Raw genomic sequence first — 13,737 nt, forward strand, 5'->3', positions numbered from 1 at the left:
GGTCTGAACAAGTAATGATGAACAGGCTCCGTTCAGGGTACATCAAGCTCAATGCTCACATGTATAAGAAATACAGACTGACATCATCGCCAACTTGTCCATGTGGTGAAGATCAAACTGCGGAGCATATACTTCAGAGATGTAAAAGGCATGACCAGGAGCGAGCTGCGACTTGGCCGACAGATACCTCAATCCACCAGAAACTGTATGGAGGCTTTGAGGATCTGCGCAAACCACAAGTTTCATCGAGGCTACTGGTCTGACAGTGTAGTCGCGAACGAAAAGAAGAAGAAGAACAACATTGTTCTTGTTAGTACTAGACTTCAGTATTTGTTTTTTCTAAATAGGTACTAGTTAGGGTGCTAAAATACATTTTTATCATTTTGTATGGGCACAATTCCCTGACTAAGCAAACAGCTCTTAGTTGATATCAGTCTCTGTCCTAATTGACAATTGATGTAAGGTTTCGAAGCAACTATTGCAATAGCTGATACAATTGTCTCACCAAAGAGACCGCTAAAAACCAAGAAATCCCCCGCTTTGTCCGTATCGTATCATTTGATCTTTTAATATTTTGATCAAATTTCCCTTCTATATTAAACAAAAGTATGCGGGCATTTATCATTATAAGCTTTTTCTTCTGTCCATCGACAGAATTTACTTTAAATTTGAAATAACTAATATATATTATATATTATTTGAATATATCATTACCGATAAATACACGATTTGTAATCAGCACTTATCTCAAAATTTAAAGTTTCTGTCTTTGAACACTTACAACGTCATTTAAATGAGATAAATTGAAAGAGGGGTTTTAAGTTTTATAGTATCCTGCTGTCCATATAATTTAGTTTTTAAGCATGCTTGATAACATTTTTGAAAATGGAAGAAGGACAGGTGAAATCAGTTTCTCCATAAAGCACGCTATTTCCAACTTCTGATCTTACGTTAATGACATTTTACACGTGCCATTGATGCTGGTTGTTGATATATTGCTGATGTTAGTGTCCCACAAGTTTACCATAGTGCTTTTAAGATATTCAAACACAAGTTTACATTTTTACGTTGTAACGCAATATCATCTGATTCATTTTCTTTTGATAACATCAATAGCTAACGTTCTTTTATGTTGCTTCACATAACTAACGTAACAACGAATGGAAAGAAAAAACTAACACAAATTAACGAACGATGCGTCGTGCTATTATTTAAGAAATAATATATCTCATCGGTGATTTGTCGCTGAATAAATCACTGTTTGGAGTTCAGATGCGAAGGAATTATATCACGAGGGCGCAGTGATTTATTCAAGAGCAAATCACTAAATGAGATATATTATTTCGATTCTAACACGTTACCAAGGACTTTAAAGTACATCCTTGTTGGCATTCATTAAATACTTGCCCATTTTCAATCGGTTTCTTTTCCAGCGCGCCGCTACGCCGTTTCAGGCTATGACGTAATAATTATGACGTCAGAACGATGAATTGTTGTTTAATAATTCACTGTTTCCAGCCTTCTTTGTTTAATAGGAAAATGAATCGGATCGTGTTAGAATTCGAAATAAAATATGGAGAGTACAATCATATCATTCCTGTGCATTATATAATCAGCCGCACCCTTACAAATACAAAAAAAAAGTTATTATGTTGATCTAAAATGTTCAATTTTTTGAATCAATAAAGGCAACTTAACCCGTATATATATATATATGGTTCCTGGGAATTTGGGTCATAATCCGTTTCTTCATGCAAGTGTTGCAGCATATAATCAAGTATTTCTATGTCACCCTCAAAATCAGTAAACATGACAGATGTTGAGCATTTATTTAGTTTTCATAGTTATTATAGTTATTAGGATTTTGGAATATGTACCGTATAAAAGTGCTTTAGTAAACAGTCTTGGAAAAGCACAACATAGTCTAAACGTTAGTTATTTTAAATTAAAGGCCTTTGAAAAAGTTGAAAGTGTCAACTTCTTTATTTGACAATAATCTATTTCTGTCGAATAAATAGTTCGGACTATTTTCGTAGCCAAACAAAAAGCAGTCTGTTGCTACTACTTTCCTTAATCTCTCCAAGTGTTCAGTAGAGACAGAGGAGTATGCTTGAATCATGGCGTCATATCTCTGTTTATGCAGGTCTGAGTTATATTTTGCCGAGGATTCAATTGCTGTTTTTAATGCTTGTATAAAAGTCTCTTTGTTAATTTCAGTAACATCTTCTTCGCTATACGGAAAATCTATGTTCTTTGAAACGTGGCCCGTTATTTGGTAATAACTCCATGCTCTAAGGAAAATGTTGTAAGTTGAAAGAGTGGATGCCTTTACTAGCAATAAGGTTTTGAATAAATGCTTTACCGGTCCAAAAAGTGTCCACTCTCTAAGGGATTTCGCTAGGTCCTTTGGGTAATTTTCTATGATATTTCTAGATTGCATGGTCTTTAAAATGAATTGAAAGTCCTTTTCAAATGTTTCTAAATGTGCAATGTAATCAAAACGGAACATACACGGGTTACACGATTTATGATGAATCGGTCTAACATGTTCATCTAAGCGAAGACCGTTTTCATATGATTCGATTATATACTTTACCAACTCGGCAAAAGTTAAATCATGTCCAAAGTTTAGACTATCGGAGGAAATATTCGGCCGTGCTAATTTTATAATCTTAACGCCTCTGTAAAACCAATCTTCTTTTGGGAAATAGAATATATTACAGTAAGTTGAAAATAAACGTCCATACGGCTCACGAACAACCATGAAAGAAAAAGCATCATTCATTATTTTACTTGCATTAACATTTGCCTTAACCATAGCTGCTACTTTGACCTGGCAATCGGTATCACAATTGAAAAGTCTTTTCATTACTTCAAGAGTCGTAGTAGAAGCACATTTATTTACACGACAGTACAAAGTGTTTTTATTTGGAGACATATGAGCGCGGATATTAATCGTATAATTAGCTTCAGTATATCCTAGTCGTTTGCATGCTTTCACTAATGATTCAAGTCTTCTTTCATTTATCTTGTCTGTATCATTTGAATTACTTTCAGTTGCCGTTTCTTCCTGAAAATGCAGATAACACAGGGTAAATAATTATGTTCTAAACGTAACAGCTTTCGAGCTGTTTTTTCCTTATTATCATTCTATTTTTGTCATTTGACATTTAGATAACCGATATTCGATTGCTTTTAATGTAACAATGTTGTCGGCAATTCTTGTGTACGCAGTTATGTAAGCGATATAATAATAAATCAGAGTGTACCCGCAATCTGATAATTTGCCGTTTCTTTATAAAGCATACGTAATGTTTTCTGTTGATTTTAGAAAACAGCTTGTGCACGTACTTACGCAGACGCACACACGCACTCACAGAGAGAGAGAGAGAGAGAGACAGACAGACAAACAGACAGAAAGGCAAATACACAACTGGTATAAAGTGAACAAAGCCTTTCAATGGTATGTGGCACAAACGCCACTATTGATCGTGCTTATAATTATGTTCAAATTTCGCCAACATTGTAAAAAACGAAAAAGCTTCCATAAATTATTTTCCTACATTCCTACTTAGAGAGAAAAGCATCAAGGTAAATAAGGCCTTATTAAACATACCAGAAACGAGGTGTCAAAACAGGCCAGGCTGTTGGGAGTTAAGAATTGTCTATAACAGAGTCCTTCAACTGTCACTTCAGACAATCAAAGAGTAACGGCCAACTGTTATAGGTTTTCTGCATCATAGTATGTAAAGAGAAAAAAATATTAAAGTATCATTTTCTGAAAATGAGTAATTTGAGCTAACAAAATGATCCTGGGTAAAACATTTCGAAGAAATGGGAACAACTCTGCTTAGACTTTATGGAAAGCTTAGGTTACTATTGACCTAAAACCTCATGAAAACTATGCACTTTTTACCACTAGGCGAGGGAAAACGCACGCATAATTACCACATGGATAAGCAATCTGAATAGAAAACTATGTAAATATCAAATAAAATAATGCCCTGATGAAAATGTGACATTTTCTGTGGTGACATTTGTCAACAAACAGATGATTCTTTTTATGTTGTAAAGGCTACTGCCTCTACTACTCGTATATATGCGTCAAAGTATAGTAAAATATCTAGAGATATATGAAAATCAAAGAATTCAGTTTCAGGACTGTTAGATGCATGACTATGTTATCATTCATAGCATTTAGCATCCATAGTTTACTTTACTTTTGACCTGGTATAACTTGAACAGGATTAGGATTAACAAATGGTGTTCACTCAACAATTTCACTGTATAATCAGATTGTTTTTCTATTGTAATGAAGGCTTACGGTAAGTCTCTACAAATGTCTAATTTATCACCTTGTCACAAATCGTCAGATAGTGAATCAAAAATCGGTTTCACTGTACACTTCCTTACGTGATTCATTTTGTGCTAAAAAATAACGTATTTAACAACAATAGTTTCTTATGTGTGGTGTGGCCACTGCACAAGTCTCCTCTTACTTGAACTAGGTGGTGTCAGATAACATACATTGTGGCAATGGATACGGATTGGTCCAAACTATAAAAGACTCACTCGAACCAAACTCAAAACAAAAATCGGTTTCACTGTTCACTTCCTTACATGATTCATTTTGTGCAAATACGAACGTATTTAACAAAAACAGTTTTTACGTGTGGTGTGGCCACTGCACAAGTCTCCTCTTACTTGAATTAGGTGGTATCAGACTACATACATTGTGGCAATGAATAAGGACTGGTCCATAACAAAAAAGGACTCACTCGAACCAAAACTGCTTGTATTTACCGTTATGTTTTCAATAAATCTTTGTATTTGTTTTTAAACTACCATATGAGCAATGTCCAAGTGACGTGTTGTAACTGTGATACGACTTCACGTACTTAAGCTCAGTGTTGCTATATTCTCACGCCGGTGGTAGTGGTGCAAAGGGGGCAGAAGTGGTTCAGATATGATGCCATGTCATTAATCTGTCTAAGAAGCTGAATAGAAATACATTGGGCTTATATATCGGAGTTGTATTTCTTCGTGCAGATTTACTGAGTATTTTACTATATCAGTTTTAGTATCCATTACTGAGTTTTAAGAACTATGAGTGACGTATAGATTTAACGTATGGTCATTCAGGTGTCTTATGTCAAGCTCGTGCAAATGGTCATTTCCAGTTAAGCAAAATCTTATATAAATTTCAAGGATAATATGAATTTCGCATCATACTATAAACGGTTAGACTGACTATGATAATGCTTTATCACTGGACATGCTCAGATGAATATATGACATTAGCCTCCGTGGCCTCCGTGGTTAAAATCGCTGACTTTAAATCACTTTCCCCTCATCGATGTTGGTTCAAACCTCACTCGGGGCGTTGAAATCTTCATGTGAAGCAACCCAGCCGGCTAACGGAAGGTCAATGGTTCTACCTAGGTGCCCGCTCGTGATGAAATAATGCACGGAGGGGCACCCGAGGTCTTCCTCAGCCATCAAAGCTGGATAGTTGCCATATGATCTATAACTGCGTCGATGAAACGTTTAACCCAACAAAATAAATAAATAAATTGATGAAATTTTGCCCTTTTCATGCAACTTTGTAGAAAAAGTCATTGTCACCAAATTCCATGTTAAATAGGATACTTGCAGTCTAATTCTTAGAAAGCAACACTGTAAACTTATTTATGAGGGTTAATGTTACACCGACACAAGTTTATGTGTTATTGTAATCTCTCATGGTGCAGTGTGATACCAGATGCCCCTCTGGGCATCATTTCCTCACGTTTGGACACCTCGGTATATCCAGCAACCTTACATTAGACAGTTTGATGGCTTCTACGCATGCAGAATACTAAACCGCAAATGCTAGTCGAATACACAACGATAAGGGGAAAATATTGTGTAGCCAGCGACCTAAACAAATCGGGCACGGAGGACCCCTATAATTATTCAAGACAAACGTACGTATCAGTTCTGATAAACATACTATAGCCATATTTATTATAGTATCGATTTATCTCGAGGTTTCGTTCAAAGCTCCATTAATATGATAGAGACAACTGGAATGTCAAACTTGGTTTAAGTGGACAAAATTAACATAATTTTGTATTTCATAACAGTTTAGAAATATATCGGCAATGCATGAGGCGCAGTTTGTCCCCATATGGATGTCAATTACTTGTCTTTATGTTTGTGCCAAGTTTAATAAATGCGTTAGCCTAAAGAAACAGCAAAGTATCATATGTAAGATCACAATTTAAAAGGGTGTATTCGTTATATTTCCTGTTAGTGTAGGTCACGGTTTTATATCTTCCAAATTGATTACATGTATCATCATCATTAGTATTATTATTATTATTTTTATTATTATACCAGATCTATATAGCGCCATTTTCGTGACAAACACGTAATGATGGACCAATGCAGATAATCAGCAGATTTCTTGTGTCTTTTAGAGCAAAAGATAATAGGGAAGGGTAGATTTCTCGGAAGCACAGAACACAGCGTCAGAGCCAAACATTAGCAAAATAGGCCCACTACAAACAAACAAACGAACAAAAACTGTTATGGAAAAATGTAACAGATGTGTTGTTTTAGAGCAATACATCCGCACGTGGTCTTTAAATGCCGAAAGACAAGCAGTCCTCAGAACTGATTTTGTTTGAATTAACAATGAATCAGTCATTATGGTATTTGATAACATTAAGTTATCCAAAAAAGAACAGAGAGCTTAAAGTGACTTTCATCAAGTCTGGATTTAAACACACAGAACTATGTAACCTTTCACAATCGTATTCACATATCGTGGCGATAACTGATCAGTTTTCTTATGTTTCAAATCATTTTGTAGTCCATTTATTCAGTTAATTCATCATATGTAGATAACGATGTTGGAATCTTTGTCTGCAGGAGTAAAGACAAACTTTGTATTGAACTTTTAGATACCTTTTTTAAAGTATGCACTTTGGTTTAGGAGATAGAAAGCAAGGTTTTGATTCAAAGCAATCTATTCGAGTTTGTATAAATTCCTTTTTTTTCTCCAGTTAGTAAGAACGTACCTTGTCTTTTGTCCCACAATTTATGTTTTAGTATTAATTATAACACAAGATTCAAGAGGAATGCATGAAAATGAGATTCGGGATAGAACACTAGAAACTAGAAAGATGATAACAGGATTCAGAGGATGGAAAAAAATAAGTTAAAGTACGCATTATATTTGACCATTTAAAATTCATTGAGGCATTTCAAATATTTTAGATCAAAGTTTATTTTTGTTCAGGAAATCAAAACATATTGGACAATAGTGATGTTTGAATTGCTAGATTTTCATTTTATTCTATGGAAATTCTGAGGTAACAATTGTTTGTTAAGTAACTCGTGTGTTGGCTATTATTTAATTGTTCCTTTTGTGTGTAAGTTTTTGTACATTTTTAGGGTGAGGGTGGGTTGTTACGACGTTTTCAACTGTATCTTGATTCTGCATCTCATTCGTCTCATGACCACGATATATTTATTCAAAGAACGAGTCAGTAACAAACACGACACTAATACATGTACGTCATTCAACAATAAGGTGATTGATCAAAGACATTCATCACTAGCACAGCAGTCTGCACCACCTGTCAATTTATTTTTTTTAATAAAATTTAGTTTCATTTATTATTTTCAATATTTGCATGAAACCAACCAAAATGGGAGCTTCTATCATTTATTTTAATATGAGTTTAGTTTGTCTTGCTCCATCATCCGAAAGTCTTAGAGGAATGTCTATTTGAAACGATGTACCTTCAAAACGTTTACAACATTTCCCTGTTCTGTACATTCATAATTTATAATGTTGTACTTTTTCTATTCAGATACTGTTTTCCTTTCAGAGTTTTCATTATCCTATTCTTTACTGATATTTTTCCATTTTCAGATCCGGATAATTTGTTCATAGGTTTATATTGTTTGCATTATTTTCTTTTTTGTATAGTTTTAAGAAATATTCTTCCATTCCATTTCTAAAATGCAAAACTTGAAAATTTTGTTCATGTAATATTCATGTTTTTGATATTATTATTTTAACATTTCAGTTCCTATCCATTTTCACCCCTTGATGAGAATAATTTTGTAGAAGGTCATTACGATAGATTCAGGACATATTATTGTAAAGTGGAGGACAATCAGTTCAGTTGAAGCTCCCTTCTCTTTATTGAATCACTAACCTACACAATAACCCATATAAACTTCTAGCTATATAGTTCAGCCTTATGTATTAGAATAGTTTATTTTAATTTACTTCTTGTCTAAATGCAAACAGACAAAGTGCAGAAGAAGTATTGCTATAAGGTGTATAAGAACTGGGGTGTTAATCTTCTGTGGTGAATCAAGAATTATGTAGATTTTATCAAAAAGCTATTTAACTAACACTACGCATATTCTACTATATGTACTAATAAATACACATCTTCGAGTTATTGATATCCCAATAGAGACTAGCTCCGCCCCATTATATTTATCCTATATTGTTATGAACGAGATTTCACGAGGTCCAAAAGCACTGAATACCAGTATTTTGTCCATATGTTGTATTGTCCTCGTTCCGTGTATATATTGTATGTAATGTCTTTATGTGTTATTATTTTGTAGTATTTCCATACAGCCCGATCCTATATATAAATTCCTAAATCATTTTCATTTCATTCATCCATCTAACATTTACCAGTTTATTAAAGGCCTTAACAAGATTTGCATGCCGGGCCTCATTTTTACTTATTTTTTCCAGTATGTAACTACACGCATGCGCACTTGGAAATAGATTCTTGATGGATTGCGCCTGAAGTTTTCTATTTCGATAATTTAATTATCAAGGTTTTGTTTTTGTGCCTTTACAGGTAATGTTATTGCATTCATTTATTCATGCATCTTTCCGTATCATATTTATGTAATTCGGCGCTGTATTTATTGAATTGCACTTGGAAATAGATTCTTTATGGCTTGCGCCTGAAGTTTTTCTATCTCGATAATTTAATTATCAAGGTTTTGATTTTGTGCCTTTACAGGCCAAAACGCCCCGTCCCAAGAGAACGAGAACACACGACATTGGTGGCCAGTGTGGATTTTTCAAGTACAGATGGGCGGTATTATAATGGTACGAAAATTTGGGGACGAAAAAGGTACTTCGGGAATGGCGTCAGAAGATTCCCGCGAACAGCCAATAAGAACGGTTGTTAGAAAGAGGAGTTACTTCCGGAAGTTGGTTTTTTCCTCAGGAATGTCATCTCAACAAACACATGGACATGACAAAGTGCACATCTCACAAAAGTTTTCCTTATTTCTTTTAAAATCCTGAGCTCCGTAAAACCTATTTAATTTATACACTTCGGTGGACTACCTTTTTTGATTATATCGTCGTTGGAAATGAACCAGGTTCAAAGGATTTTCTTCACTTTCAACGTATACAGTGATTTGACAGCTATGACTTTGTAAAAGTTTGGGAGTTTGTGATAAGAGTTAGTGACTCTATAAGTAATTAGATTTACTGTCGTAGTAAATATTGACATTTTACTGGATAACTCACCACACTTTATTTAGATATAATTCATTGACACATTGTATACATGCATATTTTAAAAATGTATTCTTAGAAGTTAATTTTGCATTAATATTTTCAGGCTGAAGTTTAAGGAGCCTTGTATCTCAGGCTGCCTCACTATACTTCAAATACTTTGATGATTGAATGGTCTTAAGAAAACTGTACAGTGGTTGGCACGGGTGACAGCGTGACAGCATCACAACTTGACACAGGCACAGATTTACAGGTGGTGAAGGGTTGGTAATTGGTGAGCTAACAATTTCATACATCATTAACTTATACCCCAGTCCAAGAAAATCCTATATTGAAATATATCAAATATATTATAAAATATCCGGTCACAGTACATTATTCCGGTCAAAATACATTATTCCGGTATAACATCATATATTTATTTGTGTGCATTTTCCATCAGTGGTGTTCTTTTGAGAAAAAAAAAGAACCAGCTTGTAACAGAATTTTTTGTAGTTTTGTAGCTTAGTATTAGATAAGTGAAATTGTTCATTTAGATTCCATTGTCAGTTGTTAAGGACTGAATCTAGAACCAGAAGTGATATTGTTGAGCTTGTTAGATTAAAGCAGAAGTTTTGAAATGCAATATTTTTCTTTAGATAGAATAAATTGTTCATTTCGAAAAGTTTTCGTGGAATTTTGAACGGTGATCAAGATTGAGGCGCAGAAACAGTTGTGAAAGATATACAGTCAAGTGGTAAGATCTGAATTGAAAATCAGACATATTATTGAATAAAATCTGAAACCGTGTTTTATTATTTAATCAAAATTTTCTGTTTTTGTGCAGAAAATATATATAGAAAGCATTTGAAATATATTATCTGCAGCATATATTTCTTTTGTCTTCTTATTATCAAGATTACTGGTTCCAACTAAAATTTAGTTTGAGCAGTATTTGTACACAAATACGGTTACCACAGAAAAAAGCTGTTTTCCGGATTACCACATTTGGCAATTCATTGCAATAATTTTGTCCATGGTTGAAAAATTTGTTAACAACTTTGTGTTTGAGTTATACAGCTAGTGGTGAAGCTGTCATATATTGTAAGATGAGAAGCAAGCAGTGTTACAGAAAATTATAGTATGACCATACCAAACAGTCATTGATTTTACATAGAATATTTTTCAAGAGTAGTAGAAATTGACTTCAAGATCTCTTGTTTGTGTAACAAGTTTGATCTTTTGAACGCATTGATTAATTTTTGATTTTTTTACAGTGAACTGCTGATAGCATCATCTTTACCCAGACTTACGCTATATAAATAGTATGGCGTCTTAGTAGGGCCATTTTCCAAAACCTGAATTTTAGGTAACATTTTTTTTAGCCTTATCAGTGATAGCTTTTTTATATTTTTTATAGTGAACTGCTGATAGCATCATCATTATCCAGACTTGTGCTTTACAGATAGTATGGTGTCTTGGTAGAGTCGTTTCCCAAAACCTGAATTTTATGTAGCATTTATTTCTTTTGTCATATGTGACCCCACACTTCCAGTATGTGTGTAATTTATTTTGTGAGGTACAGTTGAACCTTTTGGAATTGATTTTGATCAGGTATATTTGTCATATGGCGACTCTCCAGCTTTAATGGTGGAGGAAGACCCCAGGTGCCTCTCCGTGCATTATTTTATCACGAGCGGGCACCTGGGTAGAACCACCGACCTTCCGTAAGCCAGCTGGATGGCTTTCTCACATATAGAATTTAACGCCCCGAGTGACGCTCGAACCCACATCGATGAGGGGCAAGTGATTTGAAGTCAGCGACCTTAACCACTCGGCCACAGAGGCCCCTCCAGTAGATTTAGTGCAGACAGACAACATCCTGATGAAGCTTCTTTTTATCCTCCTACTACTGCCCGTTTATTTCCAGGATCTAGCCCTCCCCAGTATGCTGATAGATCTTTTGTGAACCCTTGCATGGATTATGTCAACCTCGCATTCTTGTGTTACCATCTTTCTCTGGTGATGGAAAGTTAAATTCTTCCATCTTTGAAATTTGGAGGTATGATGTAAATTGTCTCCTTGATGAGGGCTTTTACCCCTCCCATATTATTAGGGAGGCTATCCGTAAGTCCCTCAAGGGTAGTGCCAGAGGTGTTCTTCTACATTTGGGTGAATATACATCTGTTGCAGAAATTATAGCTGAACTGGAGGGTATATATGGCAATGTACAGACGAGCGAACGACTCAAGGAGCAGTTTTATAGCGAGAAGCATAACGCAAAGGAGTCAGTTGCAGATTATAGTCTACGTCTAGAGCGACGTCTTAGCAGGGTCCCTGGACACCTTGATAGAAATAAGAGGAACAACATGCTGAGGAGTAGGCTATGGTCAGGACTTAGAGATATGGACCTGAAGAATGCATCAAGATACCTCTTCGAGAAGCACATGGATTACAACATGCTACGAAAAGAGCTAAGAGCAATAGAAGAGGATCTTCGCCAGTCCAGAACTCCAACATCTGCCATTAAACCATGTAAACCTGAAGTGAAACAGGAAATACCCCCGCCATCTGAAGATAAGAAGTCGGATACAGCTGACCCAGTTGCTGCCAAACAGTACGCTACAACCGTAGAAAGTAGACTACTTAAGGAGATCCAGAGCATGGCCAAGTAAATGAAACGGATGGATGCCAAAATCTCTGGCATGGAGAAGGACATTAGAGATTTGAAAGCTAACCAAGCCAGTAGAAAACAGTGGAACGGTGGTAGTCCAAAGGAGCAGATACTCCAAAGGAAGAGTATGTTGACAAGCCGGATTTAAACTCCATCCGACCTTCGTCGTAGGGCAGATCGAAGGTCGAGCTCATTACAGTGTTAGCGTTAGTTCGTCTTTGCCACTTGTTGGTACATCTAATGAAGCCGATATTCTTATCAATGGTACTTTGACAAAAGGTTTGATAGACATCGGATCTATGGTTTCTACTGTCAGTAAATCCTTTTTCAAATCATTAGATCCACTGCCAAAGTTGTGTCAGCTTTCAGACTTCAGTTTGGACATTACTGGTTCTAATTGTTCTCAGATACCATATTTGGGGTATTCTGTTTCTTTTTTATCTTTTACATCAACTACCATTCCAGTCCCTATTTTGATTGTCCCTGACACTACATATTCACTCACAGTCCCTTTGATTATAGGTATCAACATTTTGAACTTTTTGAAGTCATCTGGAACCAAAGGGTTGTCATCTTCTTTGTCGGACGCCTTGGCTTCCTTACCCGGAGAAAATACCACACCCGTCACACTTCTTCATCCACGCACAGTTATCGTGAAACCGTATGAGACTACGACTCTTGACGGCAAAGCAAGGAATATTGGTAAAAGGTGTTACAGAGTCTACTGATTCCTTGATGTTGAATGTTTGTCCTAGGTTAGTAAAGTTGCAGCCATGTAACTTTTTTTTATAGAATTCCTGTGCGTGTTTGTAACTTACCTGCCAGACCCATATCTATACATCCTAGAAAGACACTTTGTAATTTACAGGATGTTTCTGTTGTGCGGTCTATTGATCCCTGTGAAGGAATTGTTGATAAATCACACAACTCTGACAAGTCTTTGGAAGATCTTGGTATCACGATTCCTACTGACACACTATCTTCTGAACAACAACATGCAGCCATTTCATTTCTTTGTAAGTGGAAACATATTTTATCTGCCGGACCTACAGATCTTGGTTCCACAGACTTAGTTGAGCACGAAATCAAGCTATCTGATCCCACTCCTTTCAAAGATCTTTACCGTCGCATACCTCCAAGGATGTTTGAAGAGCTTCGTGAACACCTGCGAGACATGATCAATGCTGGAGCGGTCCGGGATTCGAACAATCCTTTCTCTTCCAACGTAGTTCTTGTCAGGAAAAAGGATGGCTCCTTGCGTTTTTGCATAGACTACCGGAAATTGAACAATCTCAACATTAAAGATGCATATTCTCTCCCTCGTATTGATGAAACTATAGACTCTTTAGTTGGTTCTACTCTCTTTTCTAAACTAGATCTTCGCTCTGGATACTGGCAGGTCCCAATCAAAAAGGAGGATAAGCACAAGACCAATTTCAGTGTTGGTCCACTCGGCATTTTCGAGTGCAACAAGATGGCCTTAGTCTTACGAACGTCCCTGCAACGTTCCAACGTTTGATGGAACGTT

At 35.8% G+C, this 13,737-nt stretch overlaps 1 protein-coding gene across 1 annotated transcript in view; it reads right to left on the reverse strand.

The window, feature by feature from the left end:
- Positions 1-850: 850 nt before the first annotated feature.
- The window catches only part of LOC123545270 (carbohydrate sulfotransferase 13-like), a 41,682-nt gene continuing 28,795 nt past the window's right edge, over positions 851-13,737 (reverse strand). The window contains exon 3 of the mRNA XM_045331612.2: positions 851-3,070. Within this exon, the coding sequence (XP_045187547.1) occupies positions 1,946-3,070 (1,125 nt within the window). The 3' untranslated portion in view covers positions 851-1,945. The remainder of the gene's footprint in view (positions 3,071-13,737) is intronic.

Source organism: Mercenaria mercenaria, chromosome 3 (genome assembly GCF_021730395.1).
Source record: "Mercenaria mercenaria strain notata chromosome 3, MADL_Memer_1, whole genome shotgun sequence".
Taxonomy (NCBI): domain Eukaryota; kingdom Metazoa; phylum Mollusca; class Bivalvia; order Venerida; family Veneridae; genus Mercenaria; species Mercenaria mercenaria.